Source organism: Rhinichthys klamathensis, unplaced genomic scaffold (assembly GCF_029890125.1).
Source record: "Rhinichthys klamathensis goyatoka isolate OS25496 unplaced genomic scaffold, OSU_Roscu_1.1 h1tg000059l_1, whole genome shotgun sequence".
Classification (NCBI taxonomy): Eukaryota; Metazoa; Chordata; class Actinopteri; order Cypriniformes; family Leuciscidae; genus Rhinichthys; species Rhinichthys klamathensis.
The window spans coordinates 1,919,878-1,934,530 of record NW_026606604.1 but is presented as its reverse complement, the minus strand read 5'-3'; the positions used below and the strand labels follow the sequence as shown (position 1 = coordinate 1,934,530).

Here is a 14,653-nt window from a genome sequence, read left to right as displayed (position 1 = left end):
AAGGAGGCATAAAGAAAGACTTTTTTATTCGTAATAATTTTAAGAAATGTAAAAATTATTTTAAAATGTAATCTGAGATATGTGAGGGTATATTTTATCCGAGTATACCATTTTAATTGTTAATTTATTTGGCGTAACTGTGAGACACTCCATGGCACTAGGTGGCAGCATTTCATTGTGTGTCTTCCTCCCGCACAGGAAGAAAATTGAGCGGGAGAATTTGTGTTGTTGTTGTGGGCCAAATACAGTGACGGACTCTGAAAGAAATTAATGCTTTTTGTGGGGTATTAACATTTTATTAATTCCTTTTCTCTGTTGTTTTGAACGTAAAACTATCGTAAATGTAACAGGAATGCATTAACATCGAGACTTTCAAATTGTGTAAACAAAAAAGAGTGTAATGTAATCGGCGAATGGCGGTCAGCTAACGTTACCAGTAATGTTGATAGTGAGACGAAGAACTGGACTATCTGCGGGTTTATGAGCTTCACTGGCGGACACACAGTCTCTGTAACCGGGGATGGCCCTCATGACGATGTCGCAGGTCAGTAACTTAAGTTACGAGTGTACTTAATGAACAAAATTAACTTATCGTTGTTTGTAGCAACCGTCTGTGGCACAGAGTCAGTCTGTCAGTGGCTGCGGTTCAAAACCTAGTGAGCTCCCTACCTAGACAGCATCTTAGGGCGTCATAAGTGCTCAAAATTCTCTCTGAGTAAGCAGTGCACTAGGTTTTGAGACAAAGCCAATGTCTAGTAAGAAACGAAAGTAGATATGAAGTGACAGTTCAGACTGATATAAAATATGTTATGTTATATATGTATATACACACTGACTGTATATTAACTTTACCGTTCAAAATCTAGGGCCAGTAAGTTTAAAAAAACGAAGAATGTTACTTTTTTTCAGCTGGGACACATTAAATTGATCAAAAGTGACAGTAAATATGTTCACATTGCTATAAAACATTTCTATTTCATATAAATGCTATTTTTGTGAACTTGCTATTCATCAAAGAATCCCTCACGGTTCCCCCAAAAATATTAAGCAGCACAACTGTTTTTAACATTGACAATAAGACATTTTTCTTAAGCACCAAACCAGCATTAATGATTTCTAAAGGATCATATGAGACTGGAGTAATGATGCTGAAAATTCAGCTTTGCCATCACAGGAATAAATGACGTTTTATTTTACAATATATTATAGAAAACAGTTATTTTTGAATTGTAATAACATTTCACAAATGTGGCAAATATTTATTATCACACAAATATTTATTTTTGATCAAATAAATGCAGCCTTGGTGAACATAAGAGGCTTTTAAAACCCCCACTCTTTTGAATGGTATTAGATAGATAGATATAGGTGTGTGAATTTTATGATAAATGTTAATGTGTTTTATATGTTATTTATTTATGTATTTTTTCCCCTTCATATGAACTTGTGAAGTTTGAATCAATTATTTCAGGTCAAAGCCAAAAAGAAACTGCATTATTTCCAAAAACAGGAAATGTAAGTAATGTGCCGCTTTCAAAACTGTATTGGATTAGGTTAATATCTTAACAAGCTCAAGTAAGAGGCACATTTCATTACATGTTGCTGCTGATTTTCAGAGCCCATTCTAAACTCAAGGATGTCTTCACCTTGCCTGACATTGACACTCTCTTCGATGACATTGGTAATTATATTCTTACATTCACCTCATTGCTAAAAATCTTCATCTAATTTTTTCGTGCCATTCATTCATTGTGTAAAACCATATTACATGTTGTTGTTATTGGTAGATGCTGACTCTGAGCTGGGTTTGCCTCTGCTTCCTCCATTGTCCAAAAGCACTGGTGTAAATGGTCAGAAAAAAGGCTCACGTGATCCAAAAAAGATGAAGGCATCATCTAAGAAGGTACACATGGAGTGAATCATCAGAAATCAGTCTGTTCTCATTGCCACAATGTGATGTTGATTGTTAATCAGATGACTCTGATTGTCAGGTACACAAGGATTCTTTGATCCAAGAAAATGGCATTCAAGAGGATGAAATAATTGATAGAGGTAACCCCACATCCACAAAAATCTCTTATCAGTTGTATTATCGTGACTATAATTTCCTGCTATTATTGCTTTATCATCTTTAAAGAATGCATTTTTACATTTAAAAAATAAATAAATAAATTTTGGTAATTTAAATCATGTATATATTAAAGCTGCAGTCCGTAGCTTTTCCTCTTTGTCGCCATCTCTCTGTTCGAAATCTGTAACTGCAGTGATTCGCGGAATTATCATCTTTACGTGGGTTGTAAATCGGCATGAAACAGCGCGGATGAACACAGTGTTTTGAGGCGAGTGGTGCTGTCAGTCACCGCGCTGTGTGGATACTGTCATACAGAATCACAGATTCACTTTTTGAAAGTTTGACCAACATAAGAATTTTCATAAGAAAATGTCTTCTGAACAAGTAAGTAAAATCCATTTTTGTTCTGACCAACTAAGGGGGGAAAAGCATTCGACATGATAAGCTTCGTTAGATTTAATCAACGCGATTTACAGCAACCGTGCAAATTATAGCCTACTTTGTTCTCAAATTGTTCATGTTAACAACATCACATCAGCATTGCGTGACTAATGTTAAATTTAATGTGTTTTATGGTTACCTGTGTAGTTCAGAATTCATATTCTCCATAATAGCCAAACGAGAAAGGCACAACAAAGGAAACTCCATAACTGTGTGAATTAAGAAAACGTACTGTTACACGATTGAACTATTGAAATGTCTTACTTGTTCAGCAGAAAAAAGCCGTCTCTTCTTCTGTTTTGAACCCCTTCAAAACACGGAGTTCACGCACTTTTCAAAAGCCCCGCCGATGTTTAAATCCTTGTGTTCGCATGAGACGGTTTCTTTCTCTAGCCACCTTAAATCCGAAGTACAAAGTCTTTTGGGTTTTATAACTGCTGAATCTCCAGTTGACACTGATGATTGTTGTTTGGATCTTTCTGGATGCCATAAGTTTAATTATGTAAAGTGCTGCGAGAAAAGCCTATACATCTCTACATCTCCTCACGCGCAGTATAGCCGGCTAGCCGAAACTCCTTCTTTATGTGTACGGGTGTGACGTCATGACGCAAAGACATGCTCGAATTTCCCGCGGAAACCCACCAGTACCGCTGGAATTAAAATCATTATTACAAGCTAACCGTTTTGAATCTAGCTATGGCAAGCAGATAGTTTTGACCACTGGCAGAATAAGTTTTTTTTAATATAATTATTTTGGATTATTTTTAACTTAAAAAAGTTGCGGACTGCAGCTTTAAATAATAAAATGAACTTTCTGGGCAAGCAGAAAACATCTTTACTTTTGATCCCTGTAATATAGCTAGTTTTTGTAAAAAAAATTCAGTATATTTCATCACGTTCTTGTCAATTTTTTCTCATTCCTTACAGAGAGTCCATTTAAAGATATTGCTCCCATAAAGACGTCCAGTCCTATTGCTTTGGCAACAGAGAGGGATGAGTCCGGGGATGGAGTCAGACCTGTGGCTGATCCTCTTCTCTTTGGAGTTGAGGATGAGGAGCCCATTGGTGGAGACTTAAGCAAGGTGTCCTGCATTCAGCAGTCAGAACTGCCGAAGGAATCTCTCTATGGGTAAGAATAAAAAGAGTCTGATAGCTGGTATTGTTTGTTTTGTATTGTTTTTTTCATTACCTTACTGTTCCGTTATTCTTTCTGCTCTGAAAGGGATAGCGGGTCTCTGGCATCACCACCAGAAAAGCTTGAATTTAGAAAAACTGCTAAATCAAATGCGGGTTCCTTTTTAAGGTCAGTTATTAATGTATAACAACAGTATTGTACATCTGCATCTTTATTTTATAATAAGAAATATAACCTTAAATTGTATTTGTTAGTATGAAGCTTGCAAAAAACACTAAAACGTCAATGCAAGCCACCCAGTCTACACCTCCAGAAAAGAGGGAAGACATAACAATGTAAGTTAACTTAAATTTACTAATGTTAAAACTGAATTGTTCCTGCAGATTTCTTAATTAATCGACTTCTTTTTTATTATTAAGGGATAAAGATCCTGGTCAGCTTTCTCCTGTTTTGGGTCGGAAGAGTGAACAAAAACTTCGGGTGGCAGAGCAATGCAGAAACCAAGTAATGGAGGATCCAGGCAAAGGACTGTCTTTCCAGCAGAAGCTTAAAAAAGCCATGATGCCTAAATCCCCATGGTGAGTTTAAATGTGACATTCTGAACATAAACCACGTGGGGCGTTGTTACTTTCTTGTAACACATTTCTTATTCCATTGATAAGTTCCAGGAAACGAGCAGCAGTTCCAGCTCCTCCACCTGTAGATTTAGAGGAGGACTTCATGATCCTGGACGATGAGGCCCCTGTTCTTTTCATCATCCCTCGCAAGGCAGAGGTCAGCAGGAACAAAAGACCTGTCCCAGCAGACACTGCAAAGGAGAATGTTCTTACAGAGCCGCACTCCACAGATCAGCTCCCGCAGAGTGAAGCGGAGATGAAAAAGCAGCATGGGACGGATGCTAAAAGAAACGAAGCACAAATCGAGTCTGGTAAACAAAAACCGAAAGGAAAACATGGAAAAGCTTCAAAAAAGAGTGGTAAAGACTCTGTGACTCATGATCGTGTAGAGGATGGAGCGGACCCTGTAACCGAAGCGCATGAGGACAGAGTTTGTGATCAGACCTCTTCTCAAACTGTAGAGGGACACAAAGAAGTGCAAGCGGGTAAATCACACTTTTACCAAATCTGTATAATATCTTATAATATTATAATCTTAGATTTCTGATGTATACAAAGGCAGTATACTTGATCAGTGCAGCCAGTCCACATGCAGTGTAGCGTTAATTTTGTTAGCTATTTGTTTTATTTAGTCTTAGTCATGTCAAATTTACTTTTTTTATATATAATATTTATTCAACCATGTCGTTTTTGTTGTCAAGTTTTAGTCGACTAAATGTCTGGGCATTTTAGTCTAGTTTTAGTCAATGAAAACTAAGTCACATTTTCTTCATGCTTCATAATGGTTAAGATGATAATAATGATTATTTTGCTTAACCCCTTAAGTGTCACGGGCCCACCGGTGGGCCCAAATCCTTTACATTTTTAAAACAGTAATATCCTATACTAAACCTAAACTAATCTTGACAAACTATATATCATTTGAAAGCTTACAATCTCTAGTTTCCATATTTGGTGATTGATTTTCAAAATAAATTACAGAGGAGCCGTAATTTATCAATTTGCAACAATAATATTTTCATACTCTTAGACCTTTATTTTGAAATAGTGATGAACATGAAAAATCATGAAAGAAGGGTAGAAACCTCAGTTTGTTTTCATTCCAAGAGTTCAAAAGATAGCATCCATTCAATTATTTAAAAAAAAAGGTCTGAATTTTTTTTTTTATATAAAGAAAAAAATTATATGATGTGGCAGGAAGCTAAAACGCACATGCGTGTTCTTTTTATGTTTCTTAGAGGTTGAAATCATATCAAAATCTGCCAAACTTCTCATATTACTTCTGAATAGGATGTCTACTTCATAAATTGTATGAAAATTGTGGAAATAATGGTTCATATCATTCAAAACACATATGGAAATGGAGGCGCCCTTATATGGGCAGTAATGGAGTCTGGTTGTCATCTAGTGAAAAAGTTTGGTACTGCGCCCAAACAAAATCTTACTGAAAGCTCATTTTTTGAGATATCAACCTAAAATTTGAAACACAACTTGTTCAGATTTTTGGCTTTGATTTTTTTTGCAGTTTTAGAGTCGCCCAGGTTTTGAAAATATATATTTTATATAAAATATGAATAATTAAATTTTTTACATTGTACATTTTCATAAACTCAAACTTCTATAACTTTTTTTCTATTTCACTTTCTTAATTTATTTCACTTCTACAAGAATCTGCCAAATGTCTTCTTTAAAACAAGACCAATCTTACGTCTATATTCCAAAGCATTCTTGAATTACAACCATTTAAGTTCGAAATGTGCATTTTCATGTATATTCAAAAAAAGGGGGGTGACACTTAAAGGGTTAAAGTTGTAATCACAATTCACAACGATTGTTGTCATTTGAGACATTTATTTTTTACATTTCATCAGAATTGTTGCACTTTCACCTATAAACACAAACTCGTACATATGCTTTATTTCACCTTATCTAATTTCCTGATTTATTATAGACTTTTTATCATATAAATTAAAATGAACAATTATGTAATCTACATTATGAAAACCTTTTTTTTTTGTTGATATAGATTACATTCATAAGTGCACAAATACATTTTGGGGATACTGTAGTAGTGCAAATACTTTATCACTACATTTATATTTACATTCATAAAACATTGATGGAGAAGTATTTATATTATTTATAAAATATTGATGGAAATGGAAGATTATGTGATATATTGAAAAAAGTTTACACGTCATTATATTTGAAATATTGTTTTGTGTGATAGTTACAGGCAAGAAACGGGCAAACAGCAAAGCACCTGAGCCTGCTGAACTTTCTGACAAAGATGAAACAGATGCAGGTGGCAACCAAGAAATTCCAGTTCCTGTGTCTAGAACCACAAAGAAATCCTCAAAATCATCTAAACAGGAGAGGTCAGGGTCAAATGTGAAGAAGGAATCCAATAAAGTCACTGCTGCAGCAGCTCTTCACTCCACAAACTCTGTGAAATCCAATAAAAATAGAAAGAACAGCAAAAAGGAGGAAACTGTCTCTAAGACAAAGAAACAAACTTCTAAACAACAAATAGAGTTAGAACAGATAGATCCTTCCTGTGATGAGCAAGAGCATGAACCTCCACCTGCCCTCAATGAGCAAGAGGAGGAACAAAGAACAGGTCAGTTCCTCTGGCTTTTGCTTAATTATGCTGTGCATCGATAATTATGAAGCAGAATTATGTCATTTTGGTTAGACGGGCATCTAACACTCAAGACTCACAGATTATGCATCCCTTACAACCACCAGTCCTGTGTTGCGGAAAACTTACAATCTTTTCTGTTTTATTTTTACACTAGCTGTGAATAAAAAATCTTCCACCAAGGAAGATGCCGTGGATCCCGCCAAAAAACAGAAGAAAAAAGAAATGCAAAAGCAGGAACCAAAACCAAAGGATCCACCAACAACTGCATCTGACATTTCGTCAGACAGTCCTCTGTTTGCCAAGAGGAAAAGGAAACCTCCAGGAGCATGGTGGCTCTCTAGCCCAAATGAAAGTAGCACAGAGCTTCAGCCAACGCAGGTGTTGGGTACGGCACAAGGGCTGAAAGCCAGTACAAAAATGTCAACGAAGCAAGGAACTGCTGTTGATTCTGAAGAAACACCGTCTCTCAGGCTTGCCCAGGGGAATCAGAAGAAAACAAAAACTCACGATGTGAAAAAGGTGTTTGCAGGTGGCAATGGACATGATACTGGAGCTGAGCAGAAGACCGCTAAGAAGACAAGTGGTCGAAGGAAACCAAAATCTGCAGCCACTCAACCTCAAGTGGCATCACCAGCTCATGTGTCAGGAGAGGAAGCGGGAGTTGGTCCGAGTGAGAATGCTGTGAGGATTAGTCCAGAATTCTGTAGTCCTCACAGACTGCACAACGTCCTACCAGGTAAACTCATTCCCAAACAGCTTTTACTTTGTATGGTTGAAGTTTTTGAACTAACCCTTTCTTTCCGATAAATAAAACAGGTGAGAAAAGAGTGTTTGACTGGGTTTACTCAAGAGAAAATGGCTCTGCACAGAAACCACCATCCTCTTCTCTTAGAAGACCAGAGAGTTCTGCATCAGACAACTTTCCACAGAAAAGACAAAGAAAAGCTCCGTCCAATTGGTGGGAGGCGCCGCAGTCTCAGGAACCAGCTGATGGTCTTCCAACACCTCGCAGTCCTCCTCCACAAAAATCCAAACTATCAAAAACTCCTCTTCGTGGTGCATGTAATAAGGAGGGAAATTCAATAAAATTGCAAAAAACTACAAATCGCATAAAAAGAAACATAATCAACACACCAAAGTCAATTAAACGATCTTTGGCCTCAATGAATGCAATTTTTGCTTCTGAAAAACCTGAAAATTTGGTAAAAAGTGGACAAAGGGGCAGAAAACAGGGACGCAGAAACCTTCTTCACTCTCTTGAGGACCAGTCAGATCACTCAAGTGAGAATGCGGCCCAAAGTGAGGATCAGCCGCAGGGAAACAGACGCGCCTCCTTTGGCTTCACCAGTGGTGTTACCGTGGAGCCGCCAGGGACCAGAAACAGAACGAGTGTCCGAGTATCCAGTGGACCCAACACTTTATCTGATGTGTAAGTTGATTTATAAAATGCAGATGTATGTCTGGCCTAAACAAATGCTGTTTGCACCTGAATGTTAAAAATAAATATGCAGATCTGCAGTATATAAAAGTTCCCTTGTCTAACCCCTTCACCAGACCATTGGGATAAAAATAACTGTTGTGTGGTCAGTGCAAAAAGTCACTGTTTAAAATTCTGTGCTTCAGGACTGAGTATTTCTGCTTTTTTTGTGTAGTGACGTTGCTTTCAGAAGTGGGCCGTCATCAATGCTTGAGCTTCAGCAACATGATGAAGGGGATGATGATATTGGTGAGAATTCATGTGCGATGTATTTTAAATCTGCATTGTGTCATTTCTGTGCCACTAAATGGAATTGCAAAATAGGTTTACCAAACACTCCCAAGCGTTCAAACTCATACGACCGGTTGAGCCAACGTTACTCTGTTGTGCCTCTAAAACAAACAATACTTTGAAAGTTCCACAGAACCATGCGTTTTTACACTAATCAATTTAAGAGCTCTGACTGCACGATTTGTAACTAACTCCTTTTCTTTCAGATTTGCCATCGTCTAGGGTGACACCCCATGTGCGACAGGCTGCACGGGTGTTGGCGCACTGTGATCTCTGTGGGCCTCCGTTGCAGCCTGTTGTCCTGGAAAATGAGGACTGGGACAACCTACATGTGTGGTTCTCTCACTTGTGGCCACCAGCCTCGAAAAGTAATGACATTACAATCACAAATAAATCAACACGCAAGTCTATTTTACATATCAGGTGTAGCCATGTTACAGGGACACGTTGCCTGAACAGCCTTGTGTTGAATGACATATTCATGGGCACGATAGTGACAGGACAGGAGTTCCCCCTTATTTGGGCCTGAACCTGGAAACTCTGTGGTTGGCGGATTACATAATTACAATCATTGATTAACATACTTGCTTTTTGTTTTACCGTTATTTTTGATTCTTAACATTAGAAGCCTTTTGAAATCCATACAGATTTTTACTTCCAAGTGCTGAAGTACAACATACTGGAAACTAACTTAAATTACAGCTTGTTTATATGGGACTTTTACCCATGAGTGGACCTTTTCACTGAGTTGGGAATGCGCTTCCATGGAAATATTTGTTTCCTACCACTTAACATATTGTTTTCTTTTCATCAAGATAATTAATGATTTAAATCTTCTATTTGAATATCTAATGGTCAGCAGGGGTTTTTTCATACAGGAAGCATTAAAACAGAACAGATAATGAAAAGTGATAGCTTGGTCCACATTTCATTGGACTCCAGACTTCTGTTTACTTGCTTTATGAATATTTACAACATGTCTTCAAAATTTTTAAGTCGGCTAGAAACGGAAGATGCAATAGTCTTTTTTTCATATTGTGACATATATATCCAAGGGAATCGGCTTCTCAAACTAGACAAAATGTAGGGTTGAATTTGATTTTGTCCATCTAGAATTGATTGGATTATTGGATGGTTCTGGTTTGCTATTGCTGTGATCTCATGTGAAGAGAAGAGATGTTGCTACAAGTGGGAGGGGAAATTATTTTGAATAAAGATTACGAGGGTACATTCATTTTGATCATTTATAATGAATACTGTAGTGTTCTATAACAAAAAAAAGAATGGTCAATTTTGATTTCATGGTGACTTTTGAAATGGCATGACCATAACCATAGATCAGTCCATTGATGGTGGCTTACTACCAAAGATTGGTCAATGTAACTATGGTTTTAACAGTATTCAGCTATAGTATTTCTAAAACACATTTAGAAACTATAACTACAACCAAAGTATTCTCCTCGAATCGAATTACTACTGTTGATGTTATCACAGTAAAACCATGATAAATTGTCAATAAAAAGGGTGTTGCTGCGTAGTTTGAAAAGCATTTGAGTTAACATGTGACCTTTTTTCTTCTCTTTTCCTTGTCATTTCTGTTTATGATGCTGTGGCTGTCCAGCTGCTTGATATGTTTGACTTCCTCCACAGTGCACTAAAGTAGAAAATTCTCAGTAGGATTCAAATGTGTCATGCAGTGCACCACACAGATAATTGGTCCTCGCTCGCTGTGAGGTTTGGTGCGAAGCACATTTAATGCTTATCACATAAAACATAAAAGCCCAGGATGTGAGATGAAGACACAATCATATTGGCGGCAGTTGTTTGTATCGAATATAATTACAACTCCTTGTGACTTGTTTTATATAGCTCGTTCATGTGCAGGTTTTTTCCCCCCTTTCTAGACGGACGAGTTATTAGTCCTGATGACTTCCACTGGCACTCCCATGGAGGCCGAGCAATAGGCCACATGGTTGACCTCCAGAGCCGCTCTTTCTCACACGGAAAGATTCTACTGGGGTCGTTCATGAAGAAACCCTCACAGGTGGATCATGATATGGTTTCTGTGAGTAGAATGTCTTTTTTAAAATCTCAGTAATTTCCATAACCGGAATAATGTTGTAGCCTTTTGAGATCTAATTGTAAAAATAAGTTCATGAGGTGGTTACATCATGACATGTTTAAAACCCCTTTCTGCCCATTTGACTTTAATCATCATCCCAAGCTGCCCAGTTTGATCAATAATTCTCTGCAAGTAATTTAGGTTTACATTTACATTATATCAAATTTTCAGGTATTCAGCATCATCTCAAGTTGTGTGCGTGTTGATATGGATGGTGTAAAGTCAGTCTACAATTGTGGAGAAGTGTTTATGATACCCTCTGGTGAGTGGAAACTTATTGCTAAATATGAATTACTTGTACATGTTCTTGATTTCCTCAATTTTATTTTATTTTTGTGTTACAGGACAAGCGTATAGCATCCACAACCTGTGTCAGGAACCTGCAGTGCTGATTTACCACAGGACACTGTCGATTGATTCGACGAGCGGATTGACATGATGTGGCTTCCTTTGAAATATTCAGCTGCATCATTTTTTTAAAAGATAAAATTGTAGATTTACATATAGTACACTTGCTTGTCTGGCAAAGCTCATAAATGCTAGTTGTTTTTTGTGTGTAAATAGCTTAAAGAAAATGTCAACATTGAAGAGACAGTAAAACATGATTTTATGATGCTATATAAAAAGCTTTTCAAAACCGTGGTCTTATTAATATACGTGCACATTTCCATGTTTCCTCTCTGAATGCTACTCTAGTTTTTGTGAATAAATTTGTTGGGTGGTCAGCAGGGGTCAGCAGATCCTTTACTATATTATATTGCTGTTGCATGTCCAACTTGTTTTTATACTCCGAAGTAGTGCTGTTTATTTAAAAAAAAAAGTGAAATTTGTCCTTCAATTTATTAGTAACCACGTCACAGTTTCCATCTCGTGTGTGTGATTTCACTGCATTTGTTTTTGTAATATTGATATGAACTCTTCCTCGGCCCAATTTGGTAATGTATTTATGTATAGACTTGTAAGAAACATGTTTGTTTGAATGTTGCTGTGTTTAAAGCTTGTCATTCCTTTGATTTTCCATCAATTCTGAAAGAGCAATGAGGCGCAGATGCTGCCATATCACTCTAAATATGGTTGGTTTTTTTTTTTTTTTAAAGAAGCTAAATTGATACCAACAGGTTTCAGTTTTTATTTAAATTATCTTTATAGATCGATGCTTGAGACTTTCATTCTCATTTTTGTCTAACATTCACTTTTGTGCACCATTTTTTTCCCCCTGGTCACTCACTCTAAACCCATTTTGTAAAGACCTGGGGACCTTTAATTGTTTAATAATGCAACATGCTTTTCACCTGACAATGCTGTAGGAACAACAAAATATGAGATGAAATGCCTTAAAACAGCTTTTCATAGCAAATCATGACACTTTAAACAAGATTATCCCTTGGCCAAAAGACACCACTTAGAATATTTTACCCAAGTGTGATACTGATAACAAAGACTTTGTTTATAAAGATAATACATTATTTTTGCTTTTAACAGCCATATGGTTCTAGTTAAGATGCCCCCATCCTTCTCCGGAGATTTTCAAACCAATGTACACAAAAGCCTCTTTCATTGTGTGCCTAGAAAGAGAAATGGTTTGTTTACCACGAATTCCAGTAAATTCAGGATTACTTTGTCCAATCAAATCTTTAGTGAAGGTTGGAAAATTTTCAGTTAACCACTAAACCAGTCAGACGTTACAGTTTAATCATATTGAATCCCTAATCAGGAGAAAGGTGGAAAAGCTGACAATATACTGTCTGACTTGGAATCATGCTGAAAACATTAGCTACATGCATCAATAATTCATTATCTTTATCTCGCAAGTCCACATGTGGATCCAGTCATTCTGCTGCTTTAAGGGAATCATTTTCCCAGAGGAATGAGTATATCCCTGGAAAAACACATCAGTGAGCTTATTGATGTCAAGAGCAAAAATGTCAAACCAATGCCTTCTTAAATGATTAGCGGTGTTAAATGGAATGACTTCCCATATTTCTAATTGACTTTTGCATCTGGCTAACTGGAAAATGGCAAATGTTTGTATCCTGCTGTTGATGCATACATCTGGTGTGCCTGTGTCACTGTAAAGGTCATGAGACCCACAAGGGTAGCTGAATGAAAAAAGTGAGGTGCAGTACTTCAATGTGCAAAATATTGATTAAAGTTATAATCTGGACTGAGGGCTTTCATAAAGAGCCTTTTGGGTTGGTCTTTTCCTCCATGTATTCACAGTCTAAATGTAATTAAGGTCGTGAGGAACTCTAAAATTCAATCAAAGACAACTAGCCATGGGCTGAAAGGGGAAAACAACTCAAAGCTGGTGAGTTTTCAGTAGTTTCATAAGCTTGTGGAGGCACTTTAAGCTTAATGCATTAAAATGCTGCAACCCTTTCCCTCGCTTGGTAACATTGATTACTGTGCTCTCACATTTGTGGTGCTAAGTGAATCTGAGTGCAGATGAATGAAGGACGTGGTTCAGGGTAGAGAGAAGCTCTAAAAGGGTACCAGACGCAGGGCGACAGTGAGTTGTAAACTCTGGGGGTGAATTATAAATGTGGAGGAGGACAAATCACTGCTCCCCAAAGAACATTTCCGAAAAAGTAGAACTTTGGCAGGGTAAAATCCTGATAAATATGAATAAAAGGGTCATTAGATGAGAGTTTTGCATAGTTATGTTGTGTTAGCTACATTTTAATTTTAACCCCCTCTTTTGAAACCTTTATTTTTAAGAGTGTATGCTATTTTAATATGGGTTTATTAGGGTTAATATGTCACTAGCAAGTCATGCAACTTTGTTAACCTTTAGTTAGACAAGTTAATGGTTTAAAATTATGCATTCCTTTTCTGTATGCCAATGTCACTCAGAACTGAATCTACGAAGGCGCTTAGTGTGATGGTTTTATGAACAGCAAAATTCTGGCACCAAACGTTATCAAAGGATATCCAGAGTATAATGTAACTTCCTTCCATTGTTGAAAAATTTTCACTTGGTGCTGCACACATCTGTTAGCTTTAACTAAACACATTAAAATCAAATCAGCTAAACAATGCGGCTCTTTTACTAACGCGGTCGCTTAGAACTCGACGGCAGACTTGGCAGCATTGAACAAATCAAGGAAATTCCCAATGTCAGACACTTAGCAAGACTGATCTGTTACCCAGATGAATGCTGATTCTTTCTGCTCTTTGTGCTGCAGCTGATTGCTTTTAAGGAAAAAGTCAAATCTGTACTTTTGCTGTTTTTTGGATGTAGTTCTTTTACAGTTGTGTGAAATGTAATTGCATCTAACTGGCAGAGCAATGCATCAAAATCAGTGAATATGAGGTTCAAGAGGAAGTGTGATGTTAGACGGTTTATGCTTGTGTTTGTTTAAATATACCTGTATGTAGGGAAATGTCAAATTTGTCTCTCATGTATGTTGTTCCAGGAAGCTTTAGGCCACAAAACCACAGCAACATTTTGATCTGACTGAGACTCTTGCTGTGTGACAGAACAATGTTCATGTTTCGAGCATGGTCAGCCCTCAGAATAGTTTTGCATTTGCAGGAAATGACCTTGTGTTCTGCAAATGACATTCTTTTACATCCAAATGATCAATTCACAAAGGCTTGTTGTCACTGACAAAAAATTGTGTCGCATTGAAATAACAGCAGATTCAGACTTAAATTGTCAGTTTTTTTGTGTTTTTTTTTTAGTCTTTGAGGGGCTATTATGATTTTATCCTGGAGGACGATAAAATTGTTGAAAAATCCCACATATCACATGGATCTTTGTGATAGTTAGTCTCTGTGAGTGTAAAATATAGGACTTTTTTGTATTTTTGTTTTCTTCTTCATCAACTTTTTTATTATCAATGAATAACATAT

The 14,653-nt window shown here is 37.0% G+C and overlaps 1 protein-coding gene across 5 annotated transcripts; it reads left to right on the top strand.

The window, feature by feature from the left end:
• Positions 1-404: 404 nt before the first annotated feature.
• Positions 405-11,782, top strand: si:ch211-161h7.4 (serine/arginine repetitive matrix protein 1). 5 transcript variants are annotated; one of them, XM_056248880.1, is made up of 18 exons: positions 405-544; positions 1,472-1,515; positions 1,617-1,681; positions 1,788-1,903; positions 1,992-2,052; positions 3,500-3,641; positions 3,735-3,815; positions 3,902-3,982; positions 4,067-4,225; positions 4,310-4,749; positions 6,495-6,884; positions 7,063-7,644; positions 7,725-8,337; positions 8,561-8,634; positions 8,883-9,044; positions 10,581-10,741; positions 10,970-11,060; positions 11,143-11,782. In XM_056248880.1, the coding sequence occupies exons 1-18, from the start codon at positions 521-523 to the stop codon at positions 11,235-11,237; spliced, it is 3,381 nt and encodes a 1,126-aa protein (XP_056104855.1). In that variant the 5' UTR covers positions 405-520; the 3' UTR covers positions 11,238-11,782. The 5 variants fall into 5 exon arrangements, with proteins under 5 accessions (XP_056104855.1, XP_056104854.1, XP_056104853.1 ...); XM_056248879.1 differs by having other exon boundaries at positions 3,440-3,641; positions 3,741-3,815; XM_056248878.1 differs by having other exon boundaries at positions 3,440-3,641.
• The last annotated feature ends 2,871 nt before the right edge of the window (positions 11,783-14,653 follow it).